The 15,264-nt window shown below is 33.7% G+C and overlaps 3 protein-coding genes across 3 annotated transcripts in view; 2 read left to right on the plus strand and 1 right to left on the minus strand.

Annotated features, from left to right (window-relative positions):
* LOC145318814 (polypyrimidine tract-binding protein 2-like) overlaps nucleotides 1–15,264 on the minus strand; it is a 148,627-nt gene that overhangs the window by 102,068 nt on the left and 31,295 nt on the right. The gene's annotated exons all lie outside the window — the stretch shown is intronic.
* LOC145318816 (uncharacterized) lies at nucleotides 2–6,147 on the plus strand. The gene is made up of 8 exons (XM_080160408.1): nucleotides 2–143; nucleotides 1,593–1,686; nucleotides 2,163–2,286; nucleotides 2,943–2,996; nucleotides 3,604–3,645; nucleotides 4,114–4,185; nucleotides 4,609–4,726; nucleotides 5,214–6,147. Exons 1-8 carry the CDS (start codon nucleotides 2–4, stop codon nucleotides 5,336–5,338), a joined length of 771 nt encoding a protein of 256 aa, XP_080016534.1. The 3' UTR covers nucleotides 5,339–6,147.
* The window catches only part of Uba1 (ubiquitin-like activating enzyme 1), a 41,570-nt gene continuing 32,378 nt past the window's right edge, over nucleotides 6,073–15,264 (plus strand). Inside the window, exons 1-8 of the mRNA XM_080160399.1 lie at nucleotides 6,073–6,180; nucleotides 7,594–7,678; nucleotides 10,801–10,860; nucleotides 11,206–11,310; nucleotides 12,384–12,508; nucleotides 13,102–13,227; nucleotides 14,450–14,602; nucleotides 15,095–15,249. Coding sequence (XP_080016525.1) covers nucleotides 6,157–6,180; nucleotides 7,594–7,678; nucleotides 10,801–10,860; nucleotides 11,206–11,310; nucleotides 12,384–12,508; nucleotides 13,102–13,227; nucleotides 14,450–14,602; nucleotides 15,095–15,249 — 833 coding nt within the window. The 5' untranslated portion in view covers nucleotides 6,073–6,156. The remainder of the gene's footprint in view (nucleotides 6,181–7,593; nucleotides 7,679–10,800; nucleotides 10,861–11,205; nucleotides 11,311–12,383; nucleotides 12,509–13,101; nucleotides 13,228–14,449; nucleotides 14,603–15,094; nucleotides 15,250–15,264) is intronic.

Here is a 15,264-nt window from a genome sequence, read left to right on the forward strand (position 1 = left end):
TATGTTGTTTGCTTTTTTTGTTTTTAAAAATGAATTGTTTCAGACTATTTTATGTATGAATAAAATGTTTGAAGAAATGCGAATAGATTTGCACCCAGCTGTAGTTGCTAATTTTCACTCCTTGGCTTACAAAAATCCTAATGGTACACAATGCTATTCTGGTTTAGATACAATAGATTAAAATATATTTAAATATGCATGGGATGTGATGCAGCAAATTAAGGGGGAAGGGGAATTCTGTACACTAATGGGAAATGAAAATTCAGTAACAAATCAGGGGTGTATATTCTCACACGATTTATTTTTTTTTCCCCGGCTACAAATTTTTTTTATTTCCCCCCCCCCCCCCCTAGTTTTTTCTCAACTAGTAGGGGGGAAAATGGAAAAATATTTAAAGAACTCTATTTATTTTATCCCTCCTACCACACATTTTTTAGTTTCTTCACCAAGGAGAGGAGGGGGGAAATGGAAAAAATGTTTTTAGTTTTCTTAATTTTTACATTTTTTTCCCCTCCAACTACTTAATTTTTATTCCCCCCCCCCCCCTGAGCAGGGGATCCCATGTAGAATATACACACCCCTGTAACAAATTTTGCCCTGGAAGTTTGGGCTTGTTTTTTTTAGTTATCAACCTAATTTGTTTTGTAAACTCTCTTATATGATTGGATCTATCTATAAAACTATGAAAATTGAATTTTAGGACTATACTTCCAGGGGCTACTGGGGCAAAAGACCCCTCCAAAAACTAAAATTCAAGTACTTAACTTATTTCTAAAGATATCGAGCTGATTTTTTTATTAGAAACTATTTTCACATAACTGAAATAAGTAGTAACTACAGATTTCATTTACGCACTATCCCTCTAGGGGCCTTTGGTTCAACCCCCCCAAATACAAAATTTATAAGTTTTGAGCTTACAAGCCCCTAGAAGTGAAGTGCAAAAATGTAATATGAGGTGGCTAATCAACTCCTTTATGTAATAAAAGGTTTTATTTAAAAAATCAGCTCGATATCTTTAAAAACAAGCTCATAAGTTACAATTTCAATGTTTGGTGGGGTCTTTTACCCCACTAGCCCCTAGAAGGAAAGTCCCAAAATTATTTTTATAGGTAGATCCAATCATATAAGTTTACATAAAGGATTAGGTTGATAACTATAAAAACAAGCACAAACGTCCAGGGCAAAATTTGATACTGAATTTTCATTTCCTATAAATGTACTAACTCTCTTTTTTATAGAAAAATAAGGGTAGGTGGTTCAATGCTCTATGGACACTTGGAGGAAAACACTAATTTTTTAAAAAGTTTCTTTGATTTTTGTGTAACTTTAATTTCAGATGGCACAAAATCTTCTATATAGGGATGGAGGGGATATTAGTCCCCAAAGAGTATAACAATTTTGTGGACTTTTATTAAATTTTGATTGGTTGGTTTATTAAGTTGAGTAACAAAATGTGTATACTGTACACCACTAATTGTATTCTAAAGATGGGGTAATCTTGTGTATCAACATTGGGGACGAACATCAATTTATCGGCCATTGTCTTATCCCTTTAAATTCCTGATGAATACCACATTGTCAATTATTTTTAGGTTATAGAGGAATTTTAATCGGAGAGTTGACCAATGTTTCAAAAATAAAACAAGGAGACCACGAAACAAAGAAATCTAACATATTATGCTTAAGGTTAGATTACTATTTAAGTAGCGCAGCTCTATACTATATAACAAGGGTATATACGTCTTCAGATAATTTAAAGAAAGGAGGAATATGTTATAGTCACTAATCAGTTATTCTTAAATTTAATGTTTTTGTTGTTCGTTATTTCTACTTATTGCTGCTTTATTAATAGTTTTGTAAGCTTGTTATTGCTGTGCTGTTTTTTTGTATGTTTAGGTCTAACTATTGCAGACAACCTTCTCTTTGATTGTACGACCTTTGTCAGGAAGTCCTAACTGTCTGATTTTGGCCAAGACATTCCCCTTTCTTTTACTATAAAATTTGCGCATCTGACAAAGCAACATTGGGTGTAAGTCTTAGGTTATGACGCGGCTTTGTTCAAGACTGTCACAGGAATCATCATTCCAAGTTTAAAATTTATAGGACAAATATTCTAACATGCCTACTAGATAAAAGCTTAATTTTTAAAGTAATTTATTTAGAGTTGAGGCAATATTACCAGTTAGCAGGAAGGATATTACAGAGTCCAGAATATTTAGCCCAGCCAAACTAGTAAAATTTTTATCCCCAAGAATACCAAAATCCATGAGGCTTTCAGACGTACAGGTCAGCTTTAGGGATCTAAAGGGATAAGACACTGGCCAATGAATTGATGTAGATCCCCAATGATAAAGTGTAAAGTTACCCATTTTATAGATTACAAAGAAGTTTTTAAACGTCTGAACACTTATTTTAATGAACAAACATAATTTAATAGAAGTCCCTAAAGTTGTTGGGATACAAATTAGAAAACGTTTTTATAAAATTCTGGAGGCTAATATAATTAATAGCCCATTGTCCCCTCCCTCCCTGGGTTAGCTTAGCACAGGACAGAAGGGAACAATGGCAGATAAAAAAATCTACATCCGTTCATTACCCCATTATTTACATTATTTTAAGTCACTTTTTAAGTTTTAAAGCTTTTTGTGGGTGGCTACTGGAATTCAAAATTGTTTAGGAGTAAACACCCCTTTAACCCCCCCCCCCCCTTGGACGACCTTGCGCTTTATTATCTATTGTTCTGTTTATATTCTCCTTTTAACTTCTTGTCATTTATTCGTAAAGGAAATTGGATATCTGGAAAATTGTGTTTACTAAGCTGCCTTATGATTTAAGCTTCTGCAGATTTTCCTTACTTAAAAGAACGTCTACTTATTTAATGCTTCGCTACTTATATAGATAATGATATTGTTGTCATCCTTGTCTATTATATCTTTCTTCAGGTTTTAGGCCATATCAGTTATCTGCCCAATCCAACTGAAAAAGATTACAGAATGGTAGGTTTAATTTAAGAAATATTAATTTTGAAGATAGCTTCTTTACAATTAGGATATCATATGCTCGTTAGTTTGAATGAGATTTTTTTAATTATATGACTTATATTCTCAATTGGGTCTTTAAAAATCCACCAATGGTTTCGGCAGTATAAACACAGCCAAGAAGCAGAAAATAACATATTGTTAGCAGACGAAAAGGGTCATAGGTAAAGGGAGGTAGTTATCTGTATCAGTGTATATTCATCTGTACTATAGATCTGTTATCTAATTAAAAGCATATTATTTATTTGAATGAATAATGGCTAAAGATTTTACAGGGGAGCAAAGAAGGGAATAAAATAGAAAAATATTTTCAAAACTGTTTCTTTTATTCATATTATCCCCCCTCCCACATATTCTTTTAGTTTTTTTTCACCAAAAAGGTGAGAAAAATAAAAAAATGCTTTCAGTTCTCTTAATTTTTACATTTTTTCCCCCCAACTACATATTTTTTATTCCCCCCCCCCCCCCTTCAGCAGGGTCAAATTTGAAAATATACACCCCTGAGATTTTATCCAAAATCTATTTTTTTAACCCTGATCATTTAATCATTTTAATAATATTTAAGGATAAGAAGATTGGAAAATTGCTCCATTGTTGTGAAATTCAGGTTTGATTTTCAAAAATTAAAAGAAATATTTGAATTTTGAAACTACTTTCGAGTCTAAAAGAAAAACACTTTTAACTTTACTAAATATTCGATATTTGATCAAGCGTTTACACAAGAAAGCTAAAAAACTTCTCATGTCTCCTCCAAGATGCCCTAATCAAGCTGTTTTTAAGATCTTATTTAACACTAATAAATTATCAGGGATCTAAAGGGATAAGACAATGGCCGATAAATTGATGTACAATGTATATCCCCAATGATGACAAACAAAAATACCCCTTCTGTAGATTTAAATTAGTGGTTAAAACGTTGGAAAAATCAACTTACCTAATAAACCAACCAATCAAAATTCAGTAAAAGTCCCCAAAGCTGTTTTAGCCATTGAATAAGAAATTATTGTACAACTTTGGGGACTAGTGTAATAATCAGCCCATTGCCCCCATTCTTTGATAGATTATACTTATTTAGAAACCTAAGATAGTGCTGTATATGGATTCCATTCCAAAAGAAGAAAATATTTGCTTGATAAATGCATTCAAGGTAAAAACTTTGATACAATGACGTCACGGAAAATAACCATACCCCCTCAAAAAATTCAGTGAGGAGGGTTGTGATAGTTAATATTTCTCACATATAACCAATTCTCTACTCAAAATAAGAGCTTGGACGTTTTTAGATAGTTAACTCTTTTTTAGAAATATTTAACCATGAAAAAGTCACAATTGTGTAACGAACTTTACCTATAAGGACCTATATCGAAATTAATTCGAAGAAAAATCTAGTAACCTATTACGTGATTTTCAGCTGTCGTTGGAGGGGGGGGGGGGGGGCAGATCATAAAGTAAAATTGACGACCTCTCCATCTGCTCCAAATTATAATTTTAGATCTATTTCGATTGTTGGCTATACCTTATTTCTAAACTTTATATATCATTGACCTATTGTTAATATTCAAATATTCAGGGAAGCATGTGGGATAAGAGTGGATGGAAAGAAAATATTGATGTGAATGTTTTAAATATTAGAAATATGACAACCTCGGATTATATGAAACCAAGACCTGACTCAACTTTTTATTCTGGTAATTGATTTTCTTTATTTGAGTAGTAAAAATAAATGTTCTACTTCTATGGAGTAGGGATAGTACATTGGACAGTAAACTAAACTGGGCCCCAAAGAGTTGTAAACACGTTCTGTAATTTATTGGCTTAATAACATCGGAGAATTTCAATAAAGCATTTTTGGGTTGTACAATCAAGCAGTGTCTAAACTTTTTCGCCAATAATTTTAATCTGAAGAAAGAGGTAATTTGTTAAGCATCTCATTTCATGGATGTCGCTATGATTGATTTTTATAAATGGATGTAGAATATACAGGGATATTATGACAGGTGAAAAAAAGACGTCATTTTAGGTTGTTAGGGGGAGAGGGGGGGTTGATTAGGAGTATCGTTATTTTAGCCCGCTGCGTGTTTCACTTTATTAGAGAACATTCAAATCTGATGTAAGATCCAAGTAATACATCCATTTTTGATAAAACCATAAAAAAATACATTCTATTAATTTCAGGTGATCTTTACCAACCCTCGACGACCAAAGACTGCTTGGGAATGGAAATACAACAGTCACATGACCAGTTGAAACATTTGGCTACACAAATTTTTAAAGAAAAGACTAATTTGACCAAGAACTGAAAGGTTTTACCTATTTTAATATAACTAAAATTCCGAATGTTACTTTATTTTTTATACAAATGTATCATAGTTATTTATCGCATCCCATTTATCCCCTAGGGGCCGACGGCCCCGGTTAACTAAACTAGTGTTGATTTTATGATTTGTATTTTGTTTTTAGTGAAAAATGTCTGTTATACGATGCTATAAATGATTTTCAGTAAGGTTTGAACCGGTTCTAATCCAGCGGATATTAATTGATTTCGAAGCCATACTGGACAATATTATCAGTTTAGTTTAATTATGTATGATTTATTAGTACAAAATTAGAAGTACTGAGTGAAACGAACCATTTAACTTTTATGACCATTTAATTAAGTTGCCATGTTTATGTTTTATATATATTTATATGAAATTTTGATAACCAATGTTAACTAATTAAAGCATTTTTTATTTCTAAATTCTTTTCTATTAGTTAATGAAATGTAATTAATTTTTATAAGGTTTTTTTTATCGGTCAATTATTATATAAAATGTAAATTTTATGTATTTATACTCATATTTTTAATACATATTTACTAAATTAGTTATACGGGCTTTAATTTTTATTAAAAGGCTTATATCATAAAAAATCCATTTTACCATTAAAACGCCTTCTCTAAAATCCTTATTCAAAACGCCCCGAATACCGCGGTAACTTTTCAAATTAAAACCAGTTTTCCGAATGCATTTTTAGTCTGCTGCTAGCTACGACGGCCGATGCAAGCAATTGTCTAACAGATAAAGTTAATTTTTGTTTGTTTTATTAATGATTTAGCTTAATTTTCAGATTTTAGACAATGCTAGCTGAGAAAAGGAGTGAGGTAAACTTTTTCTTTCAATATTCATTTTATTTATTAGTCATTTCGAGGTAGAAAATGTTTTTAAATTCTAGAATGTTCAAATGTGGATTTTCCCCTAACCCTCTGCAACCGGTAATAGGGTTGAACCGAACTTGAAAAAAAGTGCAGCTTTCCCCCCTTTAGGCGAAGCTGTTTTAGGGCCAACCCAGTGTGCTCAGATGAAAATTTTGCTCAAGTCCATTTTCTAGGTCGTGTGAAGTCCATTTTACACCCATTTCTTCCATTTGAAGTCCATTTGGGAAGAAGGGGGTAAAAAAGGGGAAGGGGGAGAAAATTTTTCTCAAGTCCATTGAACATCGGGAGGTTGCTTTTTTTCAAGTCCATTGAAGGTTTTCAAAAGTCCAATTTTCGAGAAAAATGGACTTGAAAAGTCCAATCTGAGCACAGTGGGCCAACCCTAGTTTTCTCGTAAATAAATCCTCTAATGCCCACATTTGTACTTTTGTATTGACCAATAGCATCGCAGCAGAGCAACGTAATTGACCAATGAGATGCTAGATTTCTCGTGGATTTGCTCAAATCAAAGTTTGCGGATTTTTTGTCCCAGCCAATAGTATCGCGCTGAATGGGTTAATTAGGGAGCTGCCGCTGGACACAGTTGCCAAACTTAAAATAAACAAATTCTTTAAAATTTTGAAATGAAATTTTTTATTTCTTGTTTTATTTTTTAAATCTGAAAGTATGTCCAGTATGGCTTTGAAACCGATTTAAGTCCGCTGGGTCAGAATCTGTTCTTAGCCATGCTGTAAAATCATGTTAAATTACATGTAAAATTACATGTTATACATACATTTTTCCAATATTATTAAAATATAAGTTTATATAGATTGATACCAGTTAACAAAACTGGTATTAATCTTACAATTGTACTTTAATATCAGCGGAAACTGTCTATTGCTGTCTTTCAACGGCAACCCTGTTTTGTCTGTCTCTTCACTGAAGCCCACACACACACACACACAATCAGCTGTTTACCTTCTCTCCCATACCCCTTTTTTACCCTTTCACTTCCCCACCTCCCTTTTTTTGGCCACTTTGCCGTGTGTGGGTGTGTGTGTATGTGTGTAGACACAGCCAGCCTGAGCAATCCTTTCCTTCCTTGCTGAGCGAGCGTGTGTGTGTGTGAGCGGAGTGTGACTGACTGCTAAACTATTTCACATTCTCATTACAACAATCGCCTTTGTGAGTAGCCAAACTTCTTGCAAGTTTTTCGCCCTCTGTTTTCGCCGAAAACTTTGCAAAAAATTGGCGTTTTTTAGTACCCAAAGTTTTATAAAAAAAAGTAATAGTAAATAAATTTGTGTCGCAAAGCGAAATTTGTGTGTTACAAAATTGAATTGATGAACCGTCGGTTTTGCCGTGGCATTTGTTTAGTCTCAGATGTCCGCTGATTCCTGGCACCCGCAGAAAGTATCCGCCGAAAAGTCGCCGCCAAACAAAAAGCGCAAAGTTAATTCAGGTGATAATTAAATTTTTTGAAAGCCAAAAATTAAGGTTTTATAAAGTTTAAGATAAATGATCAATCGTTTGGTATTATAGGTTAAAAATAATGATTATGTTCTTTTTTTTAATTAAAAACCTTTTTAGTTCTGAAAAATCGTTTTAGTATTTTATTTTCTCATATATTTTCGTACTTTTTTTCAAATAGGTAATAACTTATTTTTAAAAATGTAATTAATAAAACTTTATATGAAAGATATTGCTTACATAAACGCTTATCTTCAACTAAAACATATCTCTGATCTATAGCGGCGTTTTTGCCCCCATTCATAACATTTTTTTACAACTTTTTGTGGATTTATTTTTGTTAGTGAAAGTTGCTTTCCCTACTTTTCTCTCTCTACCTACGGCTAGACTCATTTTTTACCTACCCTTTGTTTAACACAAAATTGTGTCATTTTATGCTTATCATTCCCGGCTTAAACAGCTGATAAAAGGTTCATAATTTGTTCATTAAGCTGTAATAAGATATAATATGTGACTTTATTCTTCGTTTAAATACTGATAACTTATCTATTATTGTGATAATTTATCTCTGAATGATAAATTAGTGATTTGAATGTTGTGAATTTATATAAAAGTGAGCAATTGAAGTTATTAAAAGTTACTTTAGACTATACATAGTTTTTTTCTGTAAGAAAAGGTATTTATGTGAAAATAGGTTTCCTTTTTTAATAAAAGAATTTTTAGTTTTAAGCTATCCTATAATATAATAGGAGTATCAAGGTTTTTTGTCTGAAGCTTGAGTTTAACTATAGAACTAATTGAGTTTGCACTTTTTAGAAGGCTCCACATAGGTCCCTGGATGGTATTAGGCTATTTTATTTAGATTTAAGTCTTGGGACGGTTTTAGGCTACTTTTCTGCTCACTTCTTAACCCTTTGAAGATGCTAGGGGCGCAACCACTATTTTAACGTTAAGGATATCTTTATTTACCATTATAGGTAATTTCAAAAAAAAAATTTTTTGGTCGCGGTTCAAATACCTGTTCTATACATGAAAATAAGCAATAATATGAATTTTTTTGGTTCTATCTTGATTCTAAGTGGTAGAAGGTGAAATAAAGATTTTTTGAAAATACGCGAAGTATGAATCTCTAAATCTGAACATTGAGGTTATTGGTTACCGGTCTTTAGGCTGTCCTGAGGGCACTCTTATATCATTTTAGACTATAAGTTCAAACGGTAACTGCCTTTCATTTGCCTTGCCATTTCTAAAAAGAAAAAGAACGTCTTTCTGGCCCATCTGTGGGCTGAGATCTAAAAAAGTAAAACCAAGGATCCCTTTCTACTCTAAAGTCATATATAGAGAACGGAAAAATTTCGACCTTTCAACCTAGTTTTTAAGACAATAACTCTAAAATTGGCCACAGATGAGCTAGAAAAATGTTCTTTAGCATTTTAAAAATGGCATTGGATTCTACTAGGAGGTACCATTTGAACATATATTCTGAAACAACATCAAAGGTGACATTAAAGTCGAGAACTGAGAAAATTTAAAGATTCTTGGATTTTGGTAATTATTGTGTTAGTATATTGGCCAATGGCCATAGAATCAGTTCTAGGTGTACAAATCACTTCCAAAGGTGTTTTTGTTGTCAGGGTAATATGCTGGGTCAGATATTTTACCTAAGACCACTAAAACTGACCCTCTAATGACTTCACTTGGCGACATGGTATGACCTCACTGTAAGAGATAGAGTATGACAGTTAGTATGTACTAAGACATTTATCCATTGGTATCTGTATTCCTTTTTTAAAGATATTTCAATTTTGAAGCGTTTTACAGCAATTCTTACAAAAAAAACCGAAAATGGCCAATTATGGCAAATTTTCATCAAACAAGGATTACAACAACCATAAATGCGAAGCTTCAAACTGGTAGGACAAACAAACATTAACACTTGTTGAGTGTCAGAATTGAATAAGCAGAATACAAATGTATAAGTTGAAAAAATAGTAAGTAAATTGTTGCAAAACTGCTTAAATACAGGATACTGTTTAAGGACATACTTACATTTTTAGAACTTGATTATAAACATGTTTTACTTATAGAATTGTACCTTGTTGTAATAGGAATCAGTATTCCAAAAATCAGATAAAAAGGATATTTACGTCACATAAAAATGGATATACGGACATTCTGGTAACATTTATAGAGTTGCTACGCTTTCTAAATCATACTTTACTGTTATATGAATAATTATGTCTAAATTAACTGTCTTGGAAAGATGATAATAGCTCTCTATAGACACATTAACATCAAAGATTGGTCTAATTTAGCTCCCCTGGCAGACCTGGCAAAGTCAAAACTTAAGGCGAAGGTGAAACATTGAATTTTTTGTTACCTGTCTTCAGGGTGCGAACTCTAAAGTCTTTTTTTTTATACTAGGCATCCTTTAATGTTATCTCCTACTCACAATAAGACCTTTCTCAAACACCTTGAACACCATTCTAGCCCAACTGTAGCGGGATTAAGAGCTCCTATGCCCCAGCAGGCAGGTTGAAAGATAGACTATTCGAGCTCTCTATACATAGTTTCAATCCTTCAATGGAGCCTCGGTTCTACTTTTTTCAGATCTCAACTCACAGAAGGGCTAGATGGAAGCTCTTTAGCTTTTTAGAAATGGCAAGAAGAATGAAAGGCAGTTACCATTTGAACTTATAGTCTATAATGACTTTAGTGCAGATTAAAGACGGGTAACCAAGAACCTCGATGTTTTAGATAATTCGCGTATTGGCACAAAAATGCAAAATCACCTTCTACCACTAAGAATGCTTCTAGAAAGCTAAAATTGCATATTTAAGCTTATATCTATGCATAGAACAGGTATTTGCATCGCGACCTTTGATTTTCTTCATTTGGTTACATTATGAAATTACCTATTTACCAACCTTTTGCACCAATTTAAATTTTTGTAATGTATTCTTTTCACTAAAGGATTGTAAAGGATCTCCAAAACGGTGGTTTTTCTAAAAGTTTGCTCGTTACTCTAATAGAATTGAAGCTTATAGCCGTTTCAACCGTTTAAAAAAAATTTCTCAATTTTTTCTGACTTATTCTAACAATTTTTTATTATAGATTCAATCGGGATCGAGTCAGAAGCCAAAGAATCCAAAACTTTACAAGCAAACGGCAACGGTGAGTTGTAATTTTCTGATTGAACTTTTTTTTTATCAATATGCTTCTATTCCATCCCTCCTCTAAATGATAATAAGGGGTACGGGGGGGGGGAGATAGCTACCCTATTTTTAATATAACTTAAGGTGGGGGGGTAGATAGCTACCATATTTTTAATATAACCTACAAGATAACCTAAAGTTAACCAATACATGACCCCCCCCCCCCCCTCCTATAATAAATTTCAAAATAATGGGAGGGGGTCTCTACAGTGCAGTTTAAAAAACAAACACCTAAATAAAAAAGGGAATTTTTAATTTTTTACATCTGGAAATATCCTATAATTAATAATTTTTCTTTATTCAGGAACAATGGCTACCAACGGCTCTAACGGAAACGCCATGAACGGTGATGCAAACGGCAGCGGTGGGATTGATGAGGGGCTTTACTCCAGACAGCTCTTTGTTTTGGGTAAGTGTTATTCGGGGATGTATATTCTGCATGGGATCCTATAAGGGGGGGGGGATAAAAGATATGTGGGAGATAGAAAAAAATAATAAAATGAAGAGTTCTGAAAACATTTTCCCCCTCTTGGGGGGGAAAAAAAACTAGAAAAAAATGTGGGAGGGGTTAAAAGAATACCTACTTGGAAAAAAGTTTTCAGTAATATTTTAGGTATTATTTCCTCCTCTCTAATTTCATCCTAATTTCTAAGGGATTTTAGGATTTTTCTTTAGGTTAGGTCCTGTAAGGTTTTTAAGGGCCATTCAGATTTAAGGGGGGGGGGGGGAGTTCTGACACTTTTGCGTAAACGGTGAGTATAGGCTTTATCTTTGGACTGAGAGGATAGGTTATTAGGGATAAAATCATTCTTATATGATGAATTTCCCCCAGATTTAAGATTTTTTGGATAGGCCTCCAGGTTCCGGAGCTCCAGGCCTCCTGGTCCTCTCTGTACAGGTAAAATTGGAAAAAAAGATTTTTTTTTAAGTTACAGGTCAACTTATAAAACAAAATATGCAACTTTTTTAATATTATTCACATATTTGAAGAAAAAATATGCATATTTTGTTTTATAAGTTGATTTTTAACTTTAAAAAATTTTTTTTTTTTTTTTCATTTTTACCTGTACAGAGACCACCTGGAGGCCTGGAGCTCCGGAACCTGGAGGCCTATCCAAAAAATCTTAAATCTGGGGGAAATTCATGATATAAGAATGATTTTATCCCTAATAACCTATCCTCTCAGTCCAAAGATAAAGCCTATACTCACCGTTTACGCAAATGTGTCAGAACTTCCCCCCCCCCCTTATTGAAATAATGTTTACGGCACTTTGGTTCATTCAAAATTAAACGATCCAGTTTTTTATTTATAGTCTATTTTTTTAGAAATGTTAATGATTTAAAAGTTTAGTTGAATTTTATTTTATTTTCTACATTTAGAAATTACGAATAAGATATTTTAAGTCACGAAACATATCTATTTATATATTTTTATTGAAAGTTTTAAAATCTATTTTTTAACAAAATATATTTTTTTGCTAGGCAAAGAAGCTATGGAGAAGATGCAAAAATCTAATATTTTGATCTCTGGGATGAAGGGACTTGGCATTGAGATCGCTAAGAATGTGATCCTTGGCGGTGTTAAGAGAGTCACAATCCACGATCAGGTATAAGACAAGAGATGATAAATTGACACACATATCAATTCCCCAATGATGATTAACAAAAACCCTTTCAGTAGATTGAAATTATTAGTTGAAAATATTAAACTAACTAGTTTGAACCAACAATTTTAATAAAACGATGGGTTTGGGTATCAGTACAATTCACATATCTTTGCATCTCATCCGTATTCATGATAATACTATAGTAAACACAACAGCAAAGAAATAAATTAAATAAGACAATTTCTTAATTAAGTGACACTTTTTAAAAAAAAAAGTCAAAGGAACTCAATTTAAACAAAGAGTTACAATAACTTACAACACTTAAATTTGAAACAGCAGTCGCGTTAAATAGGAACAATGTGGAACTGAGAAGAAACAGCGGCGGAACCGCCCCTATCGCCGAAAACCGCAATTTTCCGCCAAAATTGTTTTCGCCAAATTAGGCAATTAAACACAGTTCCACATTTCTCCAATTGGCATTCCATATTTCAGTGCTGTAACTTTTTTTGTTAAGTTACTTTGTCTTTTAGTTTTGGTATCCAAAAGTGTCACACCCGCCCATCCCCTTTATTAAAACAATTTTATCTGCACAGGGGAATGTAGAGATGTCAGATTTGAGCTCACAGTTCTACCTGACTGAAGAGGACGTGGGTAAGAACAGGGCAGAGGCTTGCTTCGCCAAGGTCTCAGAACTCAACAAATATGTCAACATGCACGTTGTAAGTATCTTAATTTCATTTATTTTGTCTAAAAATCTTTTTTTTCTAATAAATGAATGTTTTTGTCATTGGAGATGAATAAATAGATTGACTATATTTTTTTGGGTGTTGTTTTCCTTGTTCGATAACATACAGGGTGCGGCACATAAATCGAGACATTTTTTAAACGGCCATGGCGCGAAAACTACTTGACCAATCAGGACGTTTGACCCCACTATAGAAAGCTTAGGTAATGACGTAGGGTCCGACAGGGAGGGAGTTGGAATCTTGACCCCAAATTTTGTGGGTGTCTTAGGCTCATTGAGACACACATTTTGCCGTTTTTAAATTCATTTTAGCTCAATCCTAGCCGAAATGAGGTCGATTTTTCAAGATTTTGAGCCTTAAGAAATCACAAACAGTAAGGCCCGACAGGGAAGGAGTTGGAAATTTGACCCAAAATTTTGTGTGTGTCTTAAGCTCATCGAGACAAGCATTTTGAGTACTTAAAGTCCACTGTAGCTAAATCCTAGCCCAAATGAGAGCAAAAACATGGATTTTGTCAATTTGGCGGTTACTCATGTTCCTAAGGAAATGTGGCCTCCCAGCAGCCCGATCTTAATTCAATGGACTTTTGGGTCTAGGGCTACTTTGAAGCATGTACCAATAGACGTGCCCATATCACAAAGACCTCCCTCATTGCCACTATCAAGGAGAACTACGCCAGCTTGGACAGGTACATTTTGACCTGGACCTGCCGGCGGTTGAAGAGGCCGGTAGAGGCGGTGATTGAGGTTGGCGGCGATTTTAATCTACTAGTCATATACCTAATTTGCTTCCCAGTTTTTAAAATTAAATAAAATCGTTAAAATTGACGATTTTATGTTCATTTCTTTAAAAATTACAAAATGTCTCGATTTATGTGCCGCACCCTGTATTTATAAGATTTGTTTAAGCTGAGATTAGTATATATTAGCAGGTATCTAAAGGGATAAGACAATAATGGGCGATAAATTGATTTACATCCCCAATGATGATACATAATATTACCCGCTTGGTAGATAACAATTGTTTGTTGGCACGTTAGGACATATTAAACGAACTAATCAAAATTCAAAGAAGTCCTTACAGTTAATCTAACGAATAAGAAAACGTCATGCACTTTTTAACCTGTTCATATTTAATATTTACTTTTTTTAATGTTAGAAGTAGTGCAGCTACTCTATAATGAATCTATTTCCAGAAAACTGGTGAGTTAAGTGAGAGCTTGATCAAGGAGCACAGCGTGGTCGTCTTGACCAACGCCACCCTGGAGGAACAGAGAAGGGTGAACAATATCACCCACGAGGCCGGTATTGCCTTCATTGTTGCCGATGTCAGAGGTCTTTATGCTCAGGTGATGATTCTTTTGCATCATTTCTGTAAGATAAAAACCGGTTTTGCGTTAAATATTGTATCTTGGTCCCTTTTGATAGAATTTTACAAGATATAACCCAACAATCGCTTAATAATATATTTTTGGAATGTATTACTACTTAGCGCCATTAACATTCAAGGGTTATGTAAAAAAAAGCTTAAAGACCTAAATCTAAAAATAAAATAGCCCAAAACAAATGCAGGACTTCCAGGAAGATTTCTAAAAAGTAGGAATTATCAGTTTAGTTGTACTTATAATCCTAAGCTTCAGAAAAAAAGAACCTTGCTATTTTGTATAATAGAATAGTAGAGTCATTATATGTGTGTGTCGTCCTAAGTATCTCAAACTTCCATTTCCCTTATTTTACAGTTTTCGGTCAAATGTCCTGTGTACGATTAGTTCTTCCAATAAAAAGAAAATTAATCTGAAAAATAACCCCTTTTCCATTCTCAGAATTTTCACTCATTTTAGGTATTTAACGATTTCGGCTCCAGTTTTACGGTTGTGGACACGGACGGTAACCAGCCGTTGTCTGCCATGATCGCCAGTGTCGGCAAGGAGGAAAAGGGAGTGGTAACGTGTCTGGACGAGCACAGGCATGGCTTCGAGACTGGAGACTTTGTCAAGTAAGTAAATATTTT

Source organism: Acartia tonsa, chromosome 5 (assembly GCF_053477335.1).
Source record: "Acartia tonsa isolate MP-2025a chromosome 5, ASM5347733v1, whole genome shotgun sequence".
In the NCBI taxonomy this organism is placed as follows: domain Eukaryota; kingdom Metazoa; phylum Arthropoda; class Copepoda; order Calanoida; family Acartiidae; genus Acartia; species Acartia tonsa.